Source organism: Apteryx mantelli, chromosome 15, assembly GCF_036417845.1.
Source record: "Apteryx mantelli isolate bAptMan1 chromosome 15, bAptMan1.hap1, whole genome shotgun sequence".
Taxonomy (NCBI): Eukaryota; Metazoa; Chordata; class Aves; order Apterygiformes; family Apterygidae; genus Apteryx; species Apteryx mantelli.
The window spans coordinates 3,988,339-4,007,247 of record NC_089992.1 but is presented as its reverse complement, the minus strand read 5'-3'; the positions used below and the strand labels follow the sequence as shown (position 1 = coordinate 4,007,247).

General features: G+C 46.2%; 1 protein-coding gene and 1 long non-coding RNA gene across 3 annotated transcripts in view; one reads left to right on the top strand and one right to left on the bottom strand.

The window, feature by feature from the left end:
- The window catches only part of PLEKHO2 (pleckstrin homology domain containing O2), a 31,206-nt gene extending 24,714 nt beyond the window's left edge, over positions 1–6,492 (top strand). For both annotated transcript variants that reach the window (XM_067305527.1, XM_067305526.1), the window contains one exon: positions 1,648–6,492. In XM_067305527.1, coding sequence (XP_067161628.1) covers positions 1,648–2,886 — 1,239 coding nt within the window. In that variant the 3' untranslated portion in view covers positions 2,887–6,492. The remainder of the gene's footprint in view (positions 1–1,647) is intronic.
- Positions 1–18,909, bottom strand: part of LOC136993414 (uncharacterized) — a 30,658-nt gene that overhangs the window by 5,240 nt on the left and 6,509 nt on the right. The window lies entirely within an intron of this gene.

Sequence of the window (18,909 nt, the reverse complement as noted above, 5' to 3'; positions counted from 1 at the left end):
TCTGAGAAGCCGTATCTGTCTGGGTTCCAAGCAGAAATACCTATAATCAGCCTGAATGAGGTTTGAAATGTCCCTGGGCTGAGGATAAGACCAGACCTCTGTAGCAATCAAGGCTGGATATGGAAACCTGTACACAGTATCTGTTGCCTTGTGGCGCTGGTATGAGGATGCAGTAAAGATGCTGACCAGGCAGTTAATTTATCTTATACATAATTGGAAAAAAACAATAATACCTAAACAGAAGTATCTGCCTTTTCTTTAAGAAACAAAAATCTCAACCATCAGTAAACTGAGAAATTTAGTTGTTGGCTGTAGGATAGTGAAGGAAATGGGATGAAAGATGATTTTCAGGGTCAAAGCAGTCCAGGGTAAGGAGAGGTCAGGGCTAAGCAGCCAGGATACAGCTTGCCTCTGGCTCCCTTGTGGGCTGGAAAGGCAAGGGAGACCTTAATTAAACTCTGCCCTGCGTGAGTCTGGCCCTAGTTGTAACCGTGCCTTTGTCTGGCTCAGGGTCCCTCACACAGGAACTGTCACTGCATTTCTCCCTCTGCAGCACTGAGCTCAGACTGCAGTCTTTACCAACTCCATCTTTTGTAATATAACCACCCTACTGGAGTGATTTGCACACAGCCTGTGGTTTGAAGGAGGACTAACTGGCTGAGGTTTAGCCTCGGTAAGACAGTGATGACATCAGGTTGGAGGAAGCAACCAGAAGGCAATGGCATTACATTAGTACCCCTGCCCAAGCGATCCCAACATACATTGACAGTCCAAAGATAACTTGTTCTATCTGTTCAAGTAAATAGAACAGTCTCACAAGCAGAAAGCAGTTGTGCTTTGGGCAGGCACACTGCCCAAACGAGGCGGGTAGAAGGATCCAGCTACTACAGGACAAAGAATCCAAACATGGCAGAGCTGACTGCTTATAACTGAGAGGAAAACAGAACTGGCTGCTAAATGCTGTTCTTAAAGGAAGTGGCAAAATAAATTCTGCAGTGAGGTCCTAATTCTTGACTGCTTGTGGTCATTGGCTTTGATATTCTTGTGCAAGTTGCTGCATTATCAGGCAGAAAATAACTCGGCAGCCAGAACACTCATGACATTCACATAATGTGGTGATCTGTGGAAGAAGTGGGGGTATGCAGAAGGGTGGAAGTGCCTCATTCAATACTTTTGAGATTTGCCGCAATGTAAATGCTTTGACCCTAATTTCTTCTCTGTTAGGTGGAATGCTTGGGACTCATGATTATCATAGCTCATTAAATTTTGGCATATCAGATTTCACTGGGTTTCACTTAGTAGATTAATGCTAGGAGAGCTTGCTAGTGCTGTTAGAGGGTAGCACAGGGTGATACTTCATGGAAGAAGTGCAAGCTCCATAGATTGCTCTTGAGCTATAGAAAAAGCTGCTCTTTCAGGCGTCACATTTGCTATCGGCCAGATGCTCCTATTTGCAGCTTTGACAGATGTAAGTATAAAAAGGAGATGGACATGTGAAATGGTCATCTTTCCCCTTCACCTCACAGCTTGAGTTTTATTCTGAAAGCATATGTACCACTGCATCCATAGCAATTCCTTGAAGTTAAAGGATTGAGCATGGAACTGACGATGGAATAGAAACTGAATAAGCTCTCTCTTGTATTTCAGGCTGCCAAGTCTACATCAGATGGCATCCTGAGACTAGATCTGGATATAGTGGACAACGGACCACCGAACTTGGACTCCACTATCAGCGAAAGCGACAATCCCCCACCTCAGAAGGAAACTCCAAAGCCACCTATGCCACCTACAAAACCCACTGGCACAAAAGAAAAACAAGATGCAGAGAATAAAGTTCCTGACCAGGAACATAAAAAACCTTTGTCCCCTCCATTGCCTCCAGATAAGAAGCTTAAGGAAAGTATAGCATCAAAGGACAGTGTCAATGTCACGGAAGAGGACTCTGTAAGCAGAGAGGAGAATGCGGAAGGATCCAGAGCACCAAGTGAGGAGAACAGGGAGACCCTCACAGAGGTCAGCAACAAGGGCATAACAAAAGCTCCAATTCCTCTTCCTAAGAACGTGCCAGACAAGCTAAAAGTAACTTGGGACCAACCGGTCCCTGAGCCTAAAACCACAGAAGACCTGAAATCATCAGAAGATGGTAGCAAAGAGAATCTTGTGGAGATTGCCATAGCAGATGATACAAAGCCTCTTGTTCCTCCTAAGGTTCTGTCAGAAAAATTTCTAGCCACTATAAATGCCAGCCAGGGTGACCTGGAAGCTGAGGGTTTGGAAGACCTGGAGTCTCACAGTTCCAATCCCCCCGTGAATGGGATCGAAGATAGTGAAGTAGCAGTGTCCACATCCCCAAAAGCTGAAACTGAAGAAGGAAATGAGAGAACCTCTGAAGAGAAGGAACAACAGACATTAGCAGAACAGAGAGAGACTTCCTTAGCTACAGAAACAGGCCATGAGAGTGTAAAAGTGACTATTGAGAAGAAAACATCTGGAGAAAGCCCTTCAGCTCTCAGACTTCGCAGTTCTTCTCTGGGAGACTTGCTGTTTGATTCCAAAACTACACAGAGAGCACTTATAGGCCAAGGTTTCCCCAAGGTTTCCCATCACTGCGTAGCTAAAATGGAGGAGAAGGTTGCTAATGAAAGGGAAAAGACAGAAAAACTTCTGCAGAAGGTTTTACGTGGAGGGTTGGAACAGGCCCAAGAGGGGAACGGTCCCCCAGTGATGGCAGAGACATTACTCAATGAGGCAGTAGAACAACTTCGGCAAGCTACGCAAGTCTTACAAGAAATTAAAGAGTTTGGAGAACTGAAAAAAGAATCAACAGAGAAACAGAAAGGAAAGCAAAAGGATCTAGTGACTCTTTATAGGAGAAGTGCTCCCTGACACACTCTTCAGAGAGACTTGTTTCTTAAAATCAGAGCTAAACATTTGCCATCTATGATTTGTACCATTGCTAGGCCAGTGTTTAAAAGGTGGTGTTTTGCTGTGCACACACCATGTTTATGGAACTGAATTGAGTTTTCAGTTATAGCATCTTTCTCTCTTTCTTCATGCTGTACATCATAGCCCAGTTCTAATCCTCTTAGCGCAGTAGAAGGCTACAGGACATTGAGCAGTTACAAAAATGTGAATGTTCTTTAAGGACTTGATCCAAAGTCCTTTCAAGTCAATGGATCTGGCCTTAAAAATCACTGGTAATTAAACCAAGTCAGATTTCTGAAAGGAGCAGAAAATGACTATTCTAGCAAAAGCCCTTGTTTATCTGTATTTACAGACACACCAATACCCAGATTACACTGGCACCTGTCTGGTTTTGCCAGTTAAATCATTAAAGGAGAAACCTAGTCAGAGAAAATTTTGCTAGTTTGTTCACTTGCTGGCAAGGTTTCCTGGACCACCTGGACCAGTGACATCTGGGAATGTAAAGATAAATGGTTTAATCTTCTCCAAAGCTACTCACAAAACCACATCCACAGTTAAAAAGTGACCTCACACAGAGGCAAACAACACTGGCCAGCTCCTGACTGCAAGCAGTGTTCGCAGATGCAGAGCAGCTGTACATTCTTCTGATTCTGGCTGTGCAGAGCTTTAGGTGTTTGCTAAGCACTGTGTAAGTGAACAAAAGTCTCAACGCATCATTGCCAAGCAAGTATTAATTGTTTCCATTTCATTAATAGGGAAACAGAGGCAAAGATGCAGAGCAGGTTACATTTAGCCTCAGGAGGAGTATGTTATAGCAGTACAAAACATCTATTTTAAAGGAGCATAACTATCTGATGAGTTCCCTCATGACAGTTGGAGCAATTAGCCAGATGTTTGGAGAGCTTGTGTCCAGGAGATCCCAGTGATCTTCCTAGGAGAGCCTGCCGTTAAGAAGCTCATTCTTTAAGGACGTATGTTCCCTTAGCTGTAGGCTCTCTCTCTGCGTTGTCTTGGGATGTTAACTGACAGGCGCGTGCATATCAGGCAAGAGGTCTGGATGAAATCCCCCCTCCTATTATTTTAACAGTTTCCTACCTGCTGTGTCCTGGCTAGCCTGAAAGCCATGGGTTGGCACAGACATCTGTAATTTGAACAACTGTTTAAATGCTGAGTACATGGAGGGAAAGGCATTTTGCACACATAGTTTTGGGGCTGGGCCCAGTGGCTTAAGTGTATTGAAATAAAAAGGCATTGCTACGCAAGGGTCTGAAGAAAGTACTGCAGAAGGCTCTGGCATAATTCCCACAGCTTCTCCACCCACCTGCTGAAGGCAGCCACAGTTCCCTAGGTATCTAGTGATTAAAGTGGTGATAAAATCCTGTCTTTGCACCCCTGCTGTATAGCCCTGTGCCTGAGCTGGTTCCCCTACCCCATTCTCAATGGTATTTGCTCTGAGGAGAATCGTATGACATCCTCAAGGGGACCTTGAGACTCAGGGAGCACAGAAAAGGGTGATTTTTCCAGCCTGGTTTTAAGGAGTGACACTTTATTTATGCTCTTTTCTCTCATTTGCCAGCACTGCACTCTTAGCTGACCAGACAGTTTTTCTTCTGTTCTTTCTTTTATGATTTTGCAGGTTCCACAAGGCTGCTATGGGCTACAGACACCTCCCATAGCAGCAGCTCAGTAAAGCTTCATCTGAGCCTCTGCTGAGACTAGGTAAAGGGCGCTTCAGTTCCGAGCACAGCAGTGTTGTCTTGGTGCTTGCAGATGTTCTTGGCTTGCACCACCAAGAGCCACCAAGACAGGTAGTCACTAGAATTGATGCTTCCACTTCTTTTGATTAGAACAGCCTGGATTTCAATGGTCTGTCCCCTTCTCAAGCCAGCCATAGATACTGCATGGAAAATCACTTGTTATTCTCTCACATGGAAAGTTCTACGCAGTCAAACACTCAGAGCTCAGGTGCCAAAAAGCTTTGCTTTGAGACAAAAAGATTCCTAAGTCCCGAGCCCACTCCCAGGCATGTAGCCAAAGAGCAAACTCTGGATCTGTGTAATTTGCTGCTATAGATTCAATGTGAACCATGGGTCTTGTTCACCTTTCAGATATACTTTAGGACAAGGGCTGATTAAACAGAGACAACATTCAGTGCCTATCTGCTATCTAAATATATTTTTCTGCATATGCACTTTTGTTTACCGAATGTTGTGTGGTATGAACGTGAGCTGGCAGAACCTGGTGTGCACTGGAAGTCTAGGGACATCAGCTTCAGAGAGCAGGCAAGCTTTTGCAAGACACAATTATATAACGAGATAAACTAGATGGGGAAGAGCAGGTCATGCTAATAAGCAGACACACAAACCAGGGCAAACTCTTGGTACAGGTTCATATCCCAAAGTTGAAGGCAATCCTAAACTTGAGGATGGGCAAATCAAAGCCTGGAACTGAAAATCCTTGAGAATGGAAATAGCTCATGGGATAACTTAGTCCCATAATACATATAGATGCTTTTGCTCTCACAGGTGTTTTCTTGTGGCAGTGTATTCTGTGGATATCCGTCTGGCAAATGAAAATACTGAGACATCCCTATTTGTTACAGCCAAACCTACAGAATGTACTTATTTTACTGTATATTTTTATATAATACTGAATATCCTAATGAAAAATGAAAGAGTGTCTGACATTTTACTGAATACCCCTCAGTAGGAATCTTAACAGAAAAAAACTATACCTGTTAGGAAATGGGTAAGTTAAATCATTTTACAAGCTACAGCTAAATACTGTATTTGCTGTACTAACAGAACCTACTAGATTGTATTATGTCTTGTAAATAAGTATAACTTAAGTGGAATCGCCATAGCACCCAGTAACTGAACTGCTGAAAACATTATGTTAGAGACTCTTTGTTTTCAATTATTTTTTTTCTAATAGGGCTAGCAGTTTCATCCTAAAATGACTAGCCCAGCTGTAAGCCTGATTCACCTGGACTTTACAGGAAACAATGCACTGTGTTTCTTCTGCAGTTTTCCCCCTTGTTATTCTCATTCTGGTCATGAGCCAGTCTCTGCCTAAGGCGGGAGGGTGGGTTATTCCGTAACTGCCTTCTAGAGTTTCTTACATGCTCTGCTGAAAACAGCAGTGCTGGCCACAGTCAGAGGCAGGATCCTGGTCTAGAAAGCCTTTGCTCTGACCTCCTACAGCAACTCCATCTTCAGTGTACGTCCTGCCACCATGCACTTTTTTTTTTTCTCCCTTTTAACTTACTCATCTAATTCCTGGCTGCACTAAGGCTGCTTTCTTGTGCCTAAAATCCCTGTGGGCATGGAGAGCTGGCATGTAATTCTGTGTTTCAGGCTATGCCACCAGGTTACACGTTTGCGACAGGAAGGAAGTGAGCTTGCAAGCAAGCAAACGTGGCCAACGATCTGAAAAGCAGCTGCTGCGTGCAGTGGAAAGGCAGCACTTTGTCTCCTGCTTGTAAAGAGCTTTAAGATTTGGCAATAAACCCCCCTTTTAAATATCAGCTGTTTAAGAGCCATTTGTCCCAAACGAGAGCAAAGAAAACCCAACAGGACCAGCGCACTGCGGCTTTGCTGAGCAGGAGGGCGTGTTGCACACGCTGTGATCAGGCTGGGGTGAGCTCGATGCTGCGCTAACCACAAGCCCAGAGGAAGGAGAAGCGCTGGGGGCTGTGGCTGGCACAGAGCTGGAGCTGCTGTGTACAGTGCAGTTCCCAAGCCGCCCTTCCCTGCCAGTCAGCTGCTCTGGCCAGAAAGCGTGGCCGAGGCCCGGACCATCTCCTCCTGCAAAGCAGTGGGAAGCATCCAAGCAGAGCCAAGGGACTGAGCTGGGAGGGAAAGCTGAGGAGTTGAATTGCTCTCCCCCTGACTGCCATGTTTGGGCTTCCCTGAGAAAGTCACTTCCCTGTCTCATTTGTTCCTGTCCTGCCAGCTGCCCTGGGAGCACCTGAGCTGAAACAGCCTCCTCGTTCCCTGCAGGTGTGCATCCCCCTCCAGCCCTCTGGTGCCTAGCCAAGCGCAGCCCCCAGTACTGCTGTCTGGGCTGTCCTTAATATCTTCGTGTGGCTCCCTGGTGTCTACAGAACATTGAGCTCACGCTGCAGTCGTCCCCCCGGTGGTGAGCAACACTAGAGCCTCCTTCCACTGCCCAGATGCCAGTAAGTTACCGGAAGATAGGAAGTTGCTGTCGTAGCAACTGCTTCCCTTCTGCCAAACTCGGCAGAAACTGGTCAGGGGGTTCAGAAGTTACAAGGAAGCAGGGAGAACAGCGTGTGTATATACACTATCCTATTGCACAAGCTTTGCTTTGTTTGGGTAAAAAAATGTGCTTAGCAAACCCTCTAACCTTTGCTGGGAAGGGGACAGGAGCTAAGAGTGGGGGGCAGTTCTTCAAAGGAAATTCCAATACTCTGTTGATTTCTACAGATAAATTACAGAGAAAGGCAATCTTTTCCTCTTACTCAGAATAAGAGAACAGACAAAACATCACATTTTGGCTTTAAACTGATGTTGGTGAGGAAGAGAAGTGTCTAGCACTAAGTAAAACCCATGAAGCATGATTAAAAAACCCACACTAAGAAGACACAAAGCATTAGCATATGAAGCGTTCCCATGACTGTTTTTAATTCAATGGATAGTCATAGATTACCAGTTAGAAGAGACTGTGTTATCACATAATCTGAAATGGAAAACACAGGTCCCTAGGTTTCACCTAGTGATTCCTGCAGAACTCAACAATTTGTAGTTGAAAAAGAGCAGAAAGAGCTCTTCCAATTGCAGACTGACAGGATTTACCACAGCATTGGCTAGTCTATTCTGATGATTAATTATTCTTGCTATTAAAAAATGTGTGTTTTATCTTAAGCATGAATCATTAACAATGAAGCTCTCCAAGATTTCCCCTTCCAACTTAAGAGTTGGAAAAATAGCAGGCATAGAACCTATCCACAGTGTTTAGAGAATGAAGAGCCCTGTTTTGTTATGCTCTGTAAGTTCACATGCTTAAAAAAGCCAGTGTTTAATTTGTTCCAGGAAACTTAGTCACAGCATTCCTCTAGTACCTTACCTCATGCCTCTGCAACCCATAATATTCCCGTGACAACAGCCGAAGTGATGTTACAAGCCATTAACAATTTCATTCTCAGCAGTAATCCTGCTGTCTGAGGTGAATGAAAGGTATTTTAAGCAACGTATTGGTATTTTAAGCAATGTATTTCCATCATCTCCTCCCTGCTTCTCAGGATTAGAGACCAAGTCCTACCAACTTCACTTCAGAGAGCAGGTGGAGGCTTGGTCCTTGCACCTCCTGCTCCTCAGCTTTGCAGCCCCCTTCCCTGAGCAATCCTGGCTGGTTTGAAAGCTCAGAGTTCAGAAAACAGAAAGTACGAAGAAAGGGTGAAGGAATCCTACTTTAGTGCATCTTTACTACAGATTATATGGAAAGCACATACCCTCACACCTATAGAAAAACAAAAACTTCTGTGCAATATTACAAAATCCCGTCTGTAACAAGTTGGTACAAGAGGGATGGTTGTCAACAACTTATGACATCCACTGGGAAAAGGAAAAGACAAAGTTGTCTTAATTTGCAGCAAAAAAGATTGAAGACATTAGAAAAGTCTTCCAGGCACAGGGTGGGGACATTCTAGAATGGGCTCCATTCTAGGGGGACCCCTTTCATTGGAGTTTCTTGAGAGCAGATATGCAGGGAAGGTAGGTATATCTGATCCTGTTCTGCACAGGCAGGTGGATGAAACTGTTGCCCGCGGTCTTTCCAGCTGTACGGTTTCTGCTGTTTCTGTTCAGAGGGCCAAAGCTGAGAATTTTACCTGCTTTCTGCAGGACACTGGCAGAAGCCTCAGCAACCAGGCTCAGAGTCCAATAACCCCTAGGGGCTACTCAGTTCTTTAAGCTTGTTTTCCCTCTCACTGGGCATCCCTTGTAACACTTAGGGCTGCAGGAGGATAAACACTGCGGCGCTTCAGAAACCCCCTGCAGGCCCTGCCCACACCTCCCCAGCCCGGCCTGCTCTGCTCAGCTGTCTTCTCTTTTCCTTCTCTCCTGCTGCTCATTGCAGCCTGCCCACACAGCAGACACGGCTCTAGCTGGAGTACAGCTGACGCACTCAAACTAGCTAGCTCAGGTGTCATGAGGAAAGGCACAGCTGCAAGGACAGAGGCTCAGCACGGGCAAGAAGCCCTCTGAAAGACCTGGATTGCATACGGGTGTTTTTGCTCTACCAAACCAGATTAAAGCTAGCAAGAGTGCTCTAGACTTGCAGTTATCTACTGCTGACCAACTGTTCTCCCAGGCTGTTCTCCATCAGTTCTCTTCTCTCCCCAGTTTCCCATCCCATGCCCCCTTTCTGCCCAAACAACTTATTCCTAGAAAGCTCAGCGCTGTGTTGATAGAAGCTTTCCGTAAGTTCTAGTTGTGTCACAGCCAAGAAAGTCTCCTTACTCATCACCTCCTCTGGATTCAAGGGACAGTTCCCACATCTCTGGGGGGATAAGTTTGGAACTTTGGAACACAGGCACACTTCAAAGTCAAGAAATGAATTTTAAAATGATTTGCTCAAAATAAACGAATGAATGAAACTGAAATGTTGGAAAACCAAACTGGAACTAACTCCATGTTTTTGGAAGACTTTCCCTTGGTGGAGGAGGAGTGGGTTAGAGATCATTTAAGCAAACTTGACACCCACAAATCCATGGGCCCTGATGGGATGCACCCACGAGCGCTGAGGGAGCTGGCGGACATTATTGCTAAGCCACTCTCCATCATCTTTGAAAGGTCATGGAGGACAGGAGAGGTGCCCGAGGACTGGAAGAAAGCCAATGTCACCCCAGTCTTCAAAAAGGGCAAGAAGGAGGACCCAGGGAACTACAGGCCAGTCAGCCTCACCTCCATCCCTGGAAAGGTGATGGAGCAGCTCATCCTGGAAGCCATCTCCACGCATGTGGAGGAAAAGAAGGTGATCAGGAGTAGTCAGCATGGCTTCACCAAGGGGAAATCATGCTTAACCAATCTGATAGCCTTCTATGATGGAATGACTGGCTGGGTAGATGAGGGGAGAGCAGTGGATGTTGTCTCCCTTGACTTCAGCAAGGCTTTCGACACTGTCTCCCATAGCATCCTCATAGGGAAGCTCAGGAAGTGTGGGTTAGATGAGTGGACAGTGAGGTGGATTGAGAACTGGCTGAATGGCAGAGCTCAGAGAGTTGTGATCAGTGGCACAGAGTCTAGTTGGAGGCCTGTAGCTAGCAGTGTCCCCCAGGGGTCAGTCCTGGGTCCAGTCTTGTTCAACTTCTTCATCAATGACCTGGAGGAAGGGACAGAGTGCACCCTCAGCAAGTTTGCCGACGATACAAAACTGGGAGGAGTGGCCAATACACCAGAGGGCTGTGCTGCCATTCAGAGAGACCTGGACAGGCTGGAGAGGTGGGCAGAGAGGAACCTCATGAAGTTCAACAAAGGGAAGTGCAGGGTCCTGCACCTGGGGAGGAATAACCCCATGCAGCAGTACAGGTTGGGGGTTGACCTGCTGGAAAGCAGCTCTGCGGAGAAGGACCTGGGAGTGCTGGTGGACACCAAGTTAAGCATGAGGCAGCAATGTGCCCTTGTGGCCAAGAAGGCCAATGGTATCCTGGGGTGCATCAGGAAGAGTGTTGCCAGCAGGTCGAGGGAGGTGATTCTCCCCCTCTACTCAGCCCTGGTGAGGCCACATCTGGAGTACTGTGTCCAGTTCTGGGCTCCCCAGTACAAGAGGGATGTGGCACTACTGGAGCAAGTCCAGCGAAGGGCCACAAAGATGATTAGGGGACTGGAGCATCTCTCTTATGAGGAAAGGCTGAGAGAGCTTGGCCTGTTTAGCTTGGAGAAGAGAAGGCTGAGAGGAGATCTTATCAATGTGTACAAGTATCTGAAGGGAGGGTGTCGAGAGGATGGAGCCAGACTCTTTTCAGTGGTGCCGAGCGACAGGACGCGAGGCAACGGGCACAAACTGAAACACAGACACTTCCATCTGAACATGAGGAAAAACTTTTTCACTGTGAGGGTGACAGAGCACTGGAACAGGTTGCCCAGAGAGGTGGTGGAGTCTCCTTCTCTGGAGATATTCAAAACCCGCCTGGACGCAATCCTGTGCAATGTGCTGTAGGTGACCCTGCTTGAGCAGGGGGGTTGGACTAGATGATCTCCAGAGGTCCCTTCCAACCTCAGCGATTCTGTGATTCTGTGACTAACCACTCTATTGGCAATTCTTTTGTAGCCTCTTCCAACATGAGGACCTCAAGGTGTTTTGGGGACATGAATGAATTTAGCCTGATAGTATGGCTAGGAGAGACACAGTGGAGTTTTCTCACTTTGCAGAATGAAGGCAAAGGCACAAAGCATTGATGTGCTGGACTCTGAATCCATCCTCTTGCAGCAGATACTTTCATTTTTAATTGGCAACATAGAGACATTTGCAGCAAACATTAGATGACTTCTAAAAAAAAAAAAAAAAAAAAAAGCTAATTCTGAGAATTTGTCCTTTAATGACTTTTCTAACTAGGGAGAGGAATGGAACGCCAAATCCTGCTTCTTTGGTCAATATGACAGTTCAAGAACTATTCTTCCTAGCCCATAAGTGGATGAGACACACTGTGCAAAGATAGCTGTAAAATCTACCATATTGTTCATTTAAATGAGAAATAAGAACTTGAAATATTTTGGAGTTGTTCTGGGGGGAAAGACAAAGCCATCTGGAGCAGAGACTGGAAGACTACAGAAGAGTCAAAGGGAGGAGGAAGGGGAGACATGGGTAGGCAATGCTAAGTGCTAGCTCCCATTCACAGGAGACGATGTGGCATACACAGCAACGCAGACAGACGCCACATCTCCTTCCCTTCCGAACTACACAGCAGGGTCATCTCCAGACGTGAGGATATTTGAAAGCTGGTTCCTGGCTTTCCCTCACCCCTTATTGAAGCATTTAATTCCCTCTTGGTCTCTAAATGGTTTTCAGATGCTCAATGATATTTTTAACAATATGAGTGTTTTCCCCTCCCACCCCCAAAAGCTCAAGTAGTTTTGGAGGAAAGTTAGTATTTTTTTCTTTCAGAGAAATCTACTTTGCAAAGAAAAAAAAAAAAAAGCTTCTTAAAAAGAGAAATGCTTATCAGCTTTAGACGCAATTTATCTAGCACACCACAGCACACTGGGATATTTATCACTGAAATTAATAAAGCACTAGGAGATCTCCAGAAGTGCAACAAACATGCAAGCCAGCGTGACAATTATCTCAAGACCAGGATCTGTGCAAACAAACCTGCAAGTTCCTCTGCTATTTCATTTGCAACAAGAAGTCAGTTTTGAAATACTGGCAAGATACTCTGGGTCTGTTTAGATCATATCACCATGACAGCAAAGCACGGCCCTGTTCTTAATGTACTTGTGTGTATCTGCAAGGAACGGCGGACAAGGCAAGATAGGACTCATTTTACTGAAGGGGAAATGAAACTCAAAGAAAAAGCATGACCAGATATCACATGGGGATCGCAGCAGATACAGATTTGAACCTACACTCTCCACGTGCCAGTCCCAAGCACTTGACTGGCCTTCCTCTCCAAACTGGGCCTGTAAGCAGCTCCTTCTCTGGAGCACTGCTAAATCTTCAACTGCAGGGGTTGATTTTCCTGACCGAGGCAAATAAATTCAACTTGTTTTCAACTGCCAAGAACTAAGCAACTTTTGAAAGGTGGTCAGTTCAAATGACAGCTATATATTTCAATGACAGTATTGCTCTCAGCTCATCTATCCTTCTGCCTTTCTATCCCTGTGGGTTCACAGCCACCCACACCCAGCTGTGAAATCAGGGCTTCACCGTAATCACTGGCAAGAAATTTTCTGGCAAAACATTTTCAGGGCAAAGCAGCAACCCAAAACTGTTAACAGAGAACTATAGATTCAGAAAATTGTCCTGGCTTAAAAAAAGTACAAAATAAAAGCTCTGCAATTTTGCTCTGCAGCACAGAAACACAATTTCAACATTTAGTTAATTTACACTTTTTTCAATTAATTCACAGTAAGAGTTTTAAAGGCTGAAAGAGTAATTACATATTTTGATTGAGCTGATGCAAATGTTTCCTGTCTGCTTACAGAAGTCTTCAAAAATTTTTATTTTTGCCTTAATCTAAGCAGAGGAAGAGAATTCAAACCCTTGACGAGTCTCAGAGGAAGGGAAAGCACTTCCAGTCCTGCTCCAGACAGAGAAAAAATGATTCCTGCGCACCTCAAAATGGAGCACAAGGATCCAGCCTAATTCCTCTGTGACTACTTCCTTCCAGAACCAGGGTTTCTCTCTCAGATGATCCAGTCAACCATGGGCTGGTCCATTTGTTTTGGCTCAAGACAACAGTAGCTACACAGGCATGGGGCTGGTTTTCTAAGTGTGTCTGTTATTGCCCAGAGAGACAGGGACATTTTTCAAAACAGTCATAGTAAATGTACAGATGTCAAAAAGAAGCTGTTCCTAGAACTTCTTCAGGAGTCTAGTCTCATTCCTGTGAAATATTTGTGTTAAAGAGTGTCATGTTCTTCTGGTAAACAGTTTATTTGGAATCAAAGTATTTTCAGCGCTAAACACAAGAGATGTAAATTCAGGGTCTTGCAGCCAAATCCACCATTCCTATAGCACAGAAAGAGCACAAGCGCTTCCCTGAAGCTGTGTGTTTTCCTGCTCTGCTCCGTGCAGCAGAGGCAGAGGGCAACTTCAGCAGCAGCCCCATCCCAGTTAGACGTCACCCCGGGGACTAAGACATTTGCCAGCAGAATAGAAGGAACTCTCAAATCAGGACCCTTGGGGGATCCCTCCCGTTCCCCATAGTGAATAACAGCAAACTGAAATCTGGCCACTGCCTACCCCAGTTTCCTGGCATTTAGCAGACACTTGTGTATTATCACCAGTCTTGTACTTCCCAAGACTCCCTAACTGCAGGTCCACAGACTGGTCCTGCACAGATGCGCTGATGGGAGTAGCCTACCCTTCCAGTTTTGACCACAGTTTCTGGATTCAGCAATCAGTAGCAAACAACAGAAGCCAGGAGAGTTTAATCTTTTTCCAGAGCAACTGGGTGCCCAGCGGCAGAGTACCGTGGCTGTAACTCAGCCGTGTTACGAGTCATCCCCAGCAAGACCGCACTGGAGTAGGAGGTAATTGAGGGCTGGCTCCCAGAGGGAATTTTTCCTTAAAAGGATAACTGTATTGTCATGATGAAACCGGCTTGCTTCTACTGCCCGCAGAGCTTTTTGCAAACAAGTCTGCCAGAGCTGGGGGCGGTGGCGAACATTACAGCAGACAGCTAGGAGCAGCAGGGCAGTGGCTGCTCCAAATGCTGCTGCAACTCTGGCCTGTCTCAGCCATCCTCTCTCCTTCCCATAAAGGGCAGCATAAAATGCAGACAAGCCCCAGAAGCTCACTTCAATGCCACATAACAAGAGGCCAACTCCTACCATCCTTAGGGATACCTAACTTAGGGATCGCAACCAAAGAAACCAGCATCACAAGAAGTGCTTGCATTTAAAATCAGTAATATTTTCAGGGAGGGGTAGACAGGATGCCAGCTGAAAGCATACAAAAGCCACACAGGAATTTTCCAATATTTTTCTACCAGAAAGTAATGGAAACCCCAGCTTTTAATTGAGAACTCCATGGAGCAATTCTGCTCAAAGCTCTTCACATAGGATCAAGGCAAACGAGGAGACAGCAGAACCCTAGAGTGGCCCCTCACCCAGCTGCAGGCTACTGATAAGTTAGAGCTAGGTTTGAGACCAAGCCCCCTCCCTGCCAGATCTAGACCAGTGACTTGAATCTCAGCTTCCCATATCCCAAAGGAAACTGCCTTAACTCTAAAACAACCACTCTCCTGGCCTGAGCTCCTTCCTTGCCGTGAGGACAGTCCACCCAGCTGGAGTTTTGCACTGTGCTCTTCTGTGCAGTGCAGGAAGGGCTGCGGCATGGTTTTTACATGGAATGAGACTGAAGCGGGAAAGCCTGTTTTTGGCCCAGCTGTAGTGGCGGTCACAGGTTCCTATCTCACAGCTAAAGCCTCCCTGTGCAGATCTCGGGTGAGATTTTCTGACTAATGCTCACGTGGTCTCAGTAACACACCCCGTCATGCTGCAGAGAAGGAACCCAGATCCAGTGCTTCCCCACGCCCTGATCAGCAGACAGGGCACGAGCTAATGAGCAACTGCCAGGTCTCAAGTGAGCGGAGACTCCTGAGATGGCAGTGCAGCAGGGACCTATGCAAAGTAAAAGACCATCCCTTCCTCTGGGGACTGACTGAACCCCAGACAGCTATTGTCCTTATATTACAGCTGGGGAGTCCAACCATGGGACAGAACCCCAGAGAGGTGGTGAGACAAACTTCCCAGACACCTGGACACCAACAAACCATCTTCACTGGAAGCAGGATCTACAAGCACTGAGCATCTTTAAGAGGTAGACCACCAGCCACTCCCTCCAGACCACAGAGGTCAGCTCAGAAGCTTCAGTTGACTCTGCAGCAAATCCCGGCTCTGTCTGGTGTTCATTCCATTTGGCAACAGCCCATTGCCACAACTCTGAAGTGTCAACTTGAAATAGTCCCATTTCAGGAACTCCACAAGCAGCCCTGGAGATTCAGCACACTTCCTTAGAGCTTTAGGAGTGGACTTTACTTCCTAATCAGCCTGTCTCTGCAAAGAGAGGCACTGAAAGCTTCAACAGGATAAGCATGTCAGTGCCAGTAAACAGAGACTCATCCAGAGATTAACAGCAGAAAGCAGGAGAATTACAGGTGTCTACAGGCACAGACCAGTTGCCATTTGGCTTTCCCTTTCTATGAGTAACACCATGAAAATGAGTAAGGTTCTGCAGCTGAGTCACAGCAAGTGAATGTAAACTTCCTCTCCAGACTAGGAAAACCTAGGCAGGTGGAGGAAGAGCCCTGTATATTCTTATGCACTAAATAATAAATACAGCATGGTGTGTGCATGGAGTTGCGCAGGTCCTGCTCCGGAGCCTGGGATCTGCAAGCATCTCCCAGTGGGAGACCCTGTGGTGGAAACATATGACAAACATATGACAACATCTGCCTTCTGTTTCCTGTGCTCTGTACAGATTGCTGCTCTGTACAGATAACCCTGTCCTTTCTCGGCGAGAAAGCTGGGGTTTGTGCTTTTTAAAGGTCTGCTGAGACCACTTTGAGTCATCTCATACTATAGCTGTTCTCGCACTGTGTGCATCACCACATCTCAGCAGCATCCAGCAGAGGCTCAAGCAATGCGATTACATGTCTGCCCTGAGTTTTTTGTTCTCTCACCCCTATTTCTACAAGCACATTGCATTGAAACCAGAAGCAGGACAGGCAGAGTGCTTTTCTGAGCGCTCTCTCCATGCACGGAGCAGAGTTGACGCCCAGCTGAGCTCCCCCACCTCCTCTCTGCTGATGTCATTTTTTTCCAAGTTGCTTGTTGCGCCCAGAAGTGAGGCTGCTGTGCAACAAGGGCTTCCTGTGTAGGAGCTGTTTCTGCACTGACCACCAGCAGCAGACTTTAAAGGGAAGCCTAGTGGGCTGCAATAACATTAAAGCCATCAGGCTGCAATTTGACATTAGCAGAGCTCCTTGCAAAGCACAAAGCTCCAGCTGCTGTCCCAGCCCCCTCTCCTCGCCTCCAATTCCGAGACCATGAAATTACTCATTAAGCTTGGAACAAACCCTTTTCGGTGCACTTGTATATGGCTGGGGGCAGAGACAGATGTTGTTCTGCAAAAAAATTGCAGAGAGCCAGAGATGAAACACTTCCAAAGTTGCACTGCTGCCTCCTAACTGTGTGCTCTCCTGCTTCTGTTGCGCTCTGTAGTTTACCCAGGGGTCAGAAAAGAAGGCAGTGACAGCACCACAGCTCTAGTGAACCTTTGCTTCCATTAAACGACCTAGGGTTTTTTGGTTTGCTTAATATTTAGCAATGGGCCTGACGGCATGACATTAGAGCAGCTCACAGCTGTGCCTCTGGCAGTAGGTTTCAGCACTTTAGGCTGATGGTTTTAAAATCCTGCATTTCGGCTGGACTTTTTTTCCTGAAAAAAGCAGGGAAGCATTTAGGATCCAGGCAGTCCTTGGAGGCCCAGGAAACAGAGGATCCTCCCTATTTTTACATATGTGGAAGAGCAGAAGGAAAATACTGCCTGCAGACATGTCAGCGAGGGGATCAGGATTCAGTGCCCGGTTGCGGTTCAGTTTATACAATGCGGTCGTTCCCACCTCCCATAACCAAACACCCACTCAACTAAGCATCACACTTGAACCAGGGAGGGTCAGATCCACAGCTCCATCACACAACTGGTTGTTACCAAATTCAAGAAAGAAGACTTTCTGCCCTTTTGATAACTCCCTGCTACTGTGACGGTGTGCTCCTTCCCCCCCACTGATGTGCTCTCTCCCCCTCAACCTGACCTCCCTGTAAACAGCACGTATGTAGGGGCTGGTTGAGCATGCGCCAACTAAGGCCCGTCTAGCATGCAGATATGACTATGAGTCAATCATCTCCCCCCCATAAATAGGGGGCAGCCCAGAGCCCCTTGAGCTCTCCTGCACGGCAGCGGGCTGCACTGCAGAACCTCCCCTTGAGCAGGGACGCCTCAAGGTCGCTCCTCGAGGCTGAGAGCTTCCTTATCCGCCACAGGTCCTCGGGAAGTGATTAATAGCATGCTGAACTTTTGCGAACTTCACAAAACTTTGCTGAGTTATATCTCTGACTAACTGCGCGCATAATCCCTTAGACATAAACCGTTGACCAAGTCTGAGACTAGGACTGGATCCAGCCGCACCTAGGCTCCTCTCGGAAGGAGTTTAGAAAGCAAGGGGGTCCAGTCTGAACCTCGTGACTCAACGGGAGGGTCTCCATAGCACATGCATCTGACCCTGTCCTTCATGCAGTAAATAACTGAGTGAACCTTGCCAATCGAACCTCATTAAATCGTTCTTATTTATGATTGAACTTTGTTAAGTCGCTGTCTTACTGCAATAAACGTAGTGCTGCTTCCCTCTTACGAGTGAAGTGCATCACTCCTTTCGCGATAGCTACACTCACTTTCCTTCACACTGTAGAAGTTTTAAGAGAACACAGTTCTTGGGTTCCAGGTTTTGAAAGACCAGCCTGAACTTTGCCAGCGAGGAGTACAAGTCCAAGCAAGGCCAGGGCTATTATGTGACCTGATGCTCACTGCAAGATACGGGTTGTCCCACCCGTAATCTCCCAGCTACTGGTCACACTTCGGTCTAGCACACACTTAAGAGTTCAGTCACAATGGACTCATACAGACCTGCTTCAGCAAAGCATCAGAGAAATAACCAATTTCTCCCCCAAGCCATATTTTTATAAGATATCCTTCAGGTACAAATAATATCGAGCAGTTTTTTTTTTTTTTTTTTTTTGCTTCTCACACATTCTTACAGGATAAATGTGAGTCTAGTTCTTCATAACTGGAAGGAGAATATACCAAGCCAGAAGATGTACTGAACTTGCGTCAGTAAGTGGGAGATCATCAGGAGTGACCTGATCATCAGGAATGACCTCCGCAACTGCGCTAATTGAGTATAAGCTTCACTTTCAAATCTACACAGGAGCTTAAGCTCATTTATCTTTTCAAGAGATTTAAAGGCCTATGAGCTTTGGAAAGTGAGACGGATAGAAGGGAGAAGTTCAAAATTGCCAATTGTAATTTCCAGCTGCTATTAACATAGATTGAACTGTCTCAACCCCATGCAGCAGCATCTTGCCATACAGGGCTTGCTCACTTGCACACTCTCTGACATTCCCTGGTTTCCCTGAGACTTCCCCCCTGCCAAAAACAAAACAAAACATCTTCCATTTCTCTAACATGTGATTTTCTCCCAATCCCATAATACTAGATTCTTCCTGAGCATGAAGACAG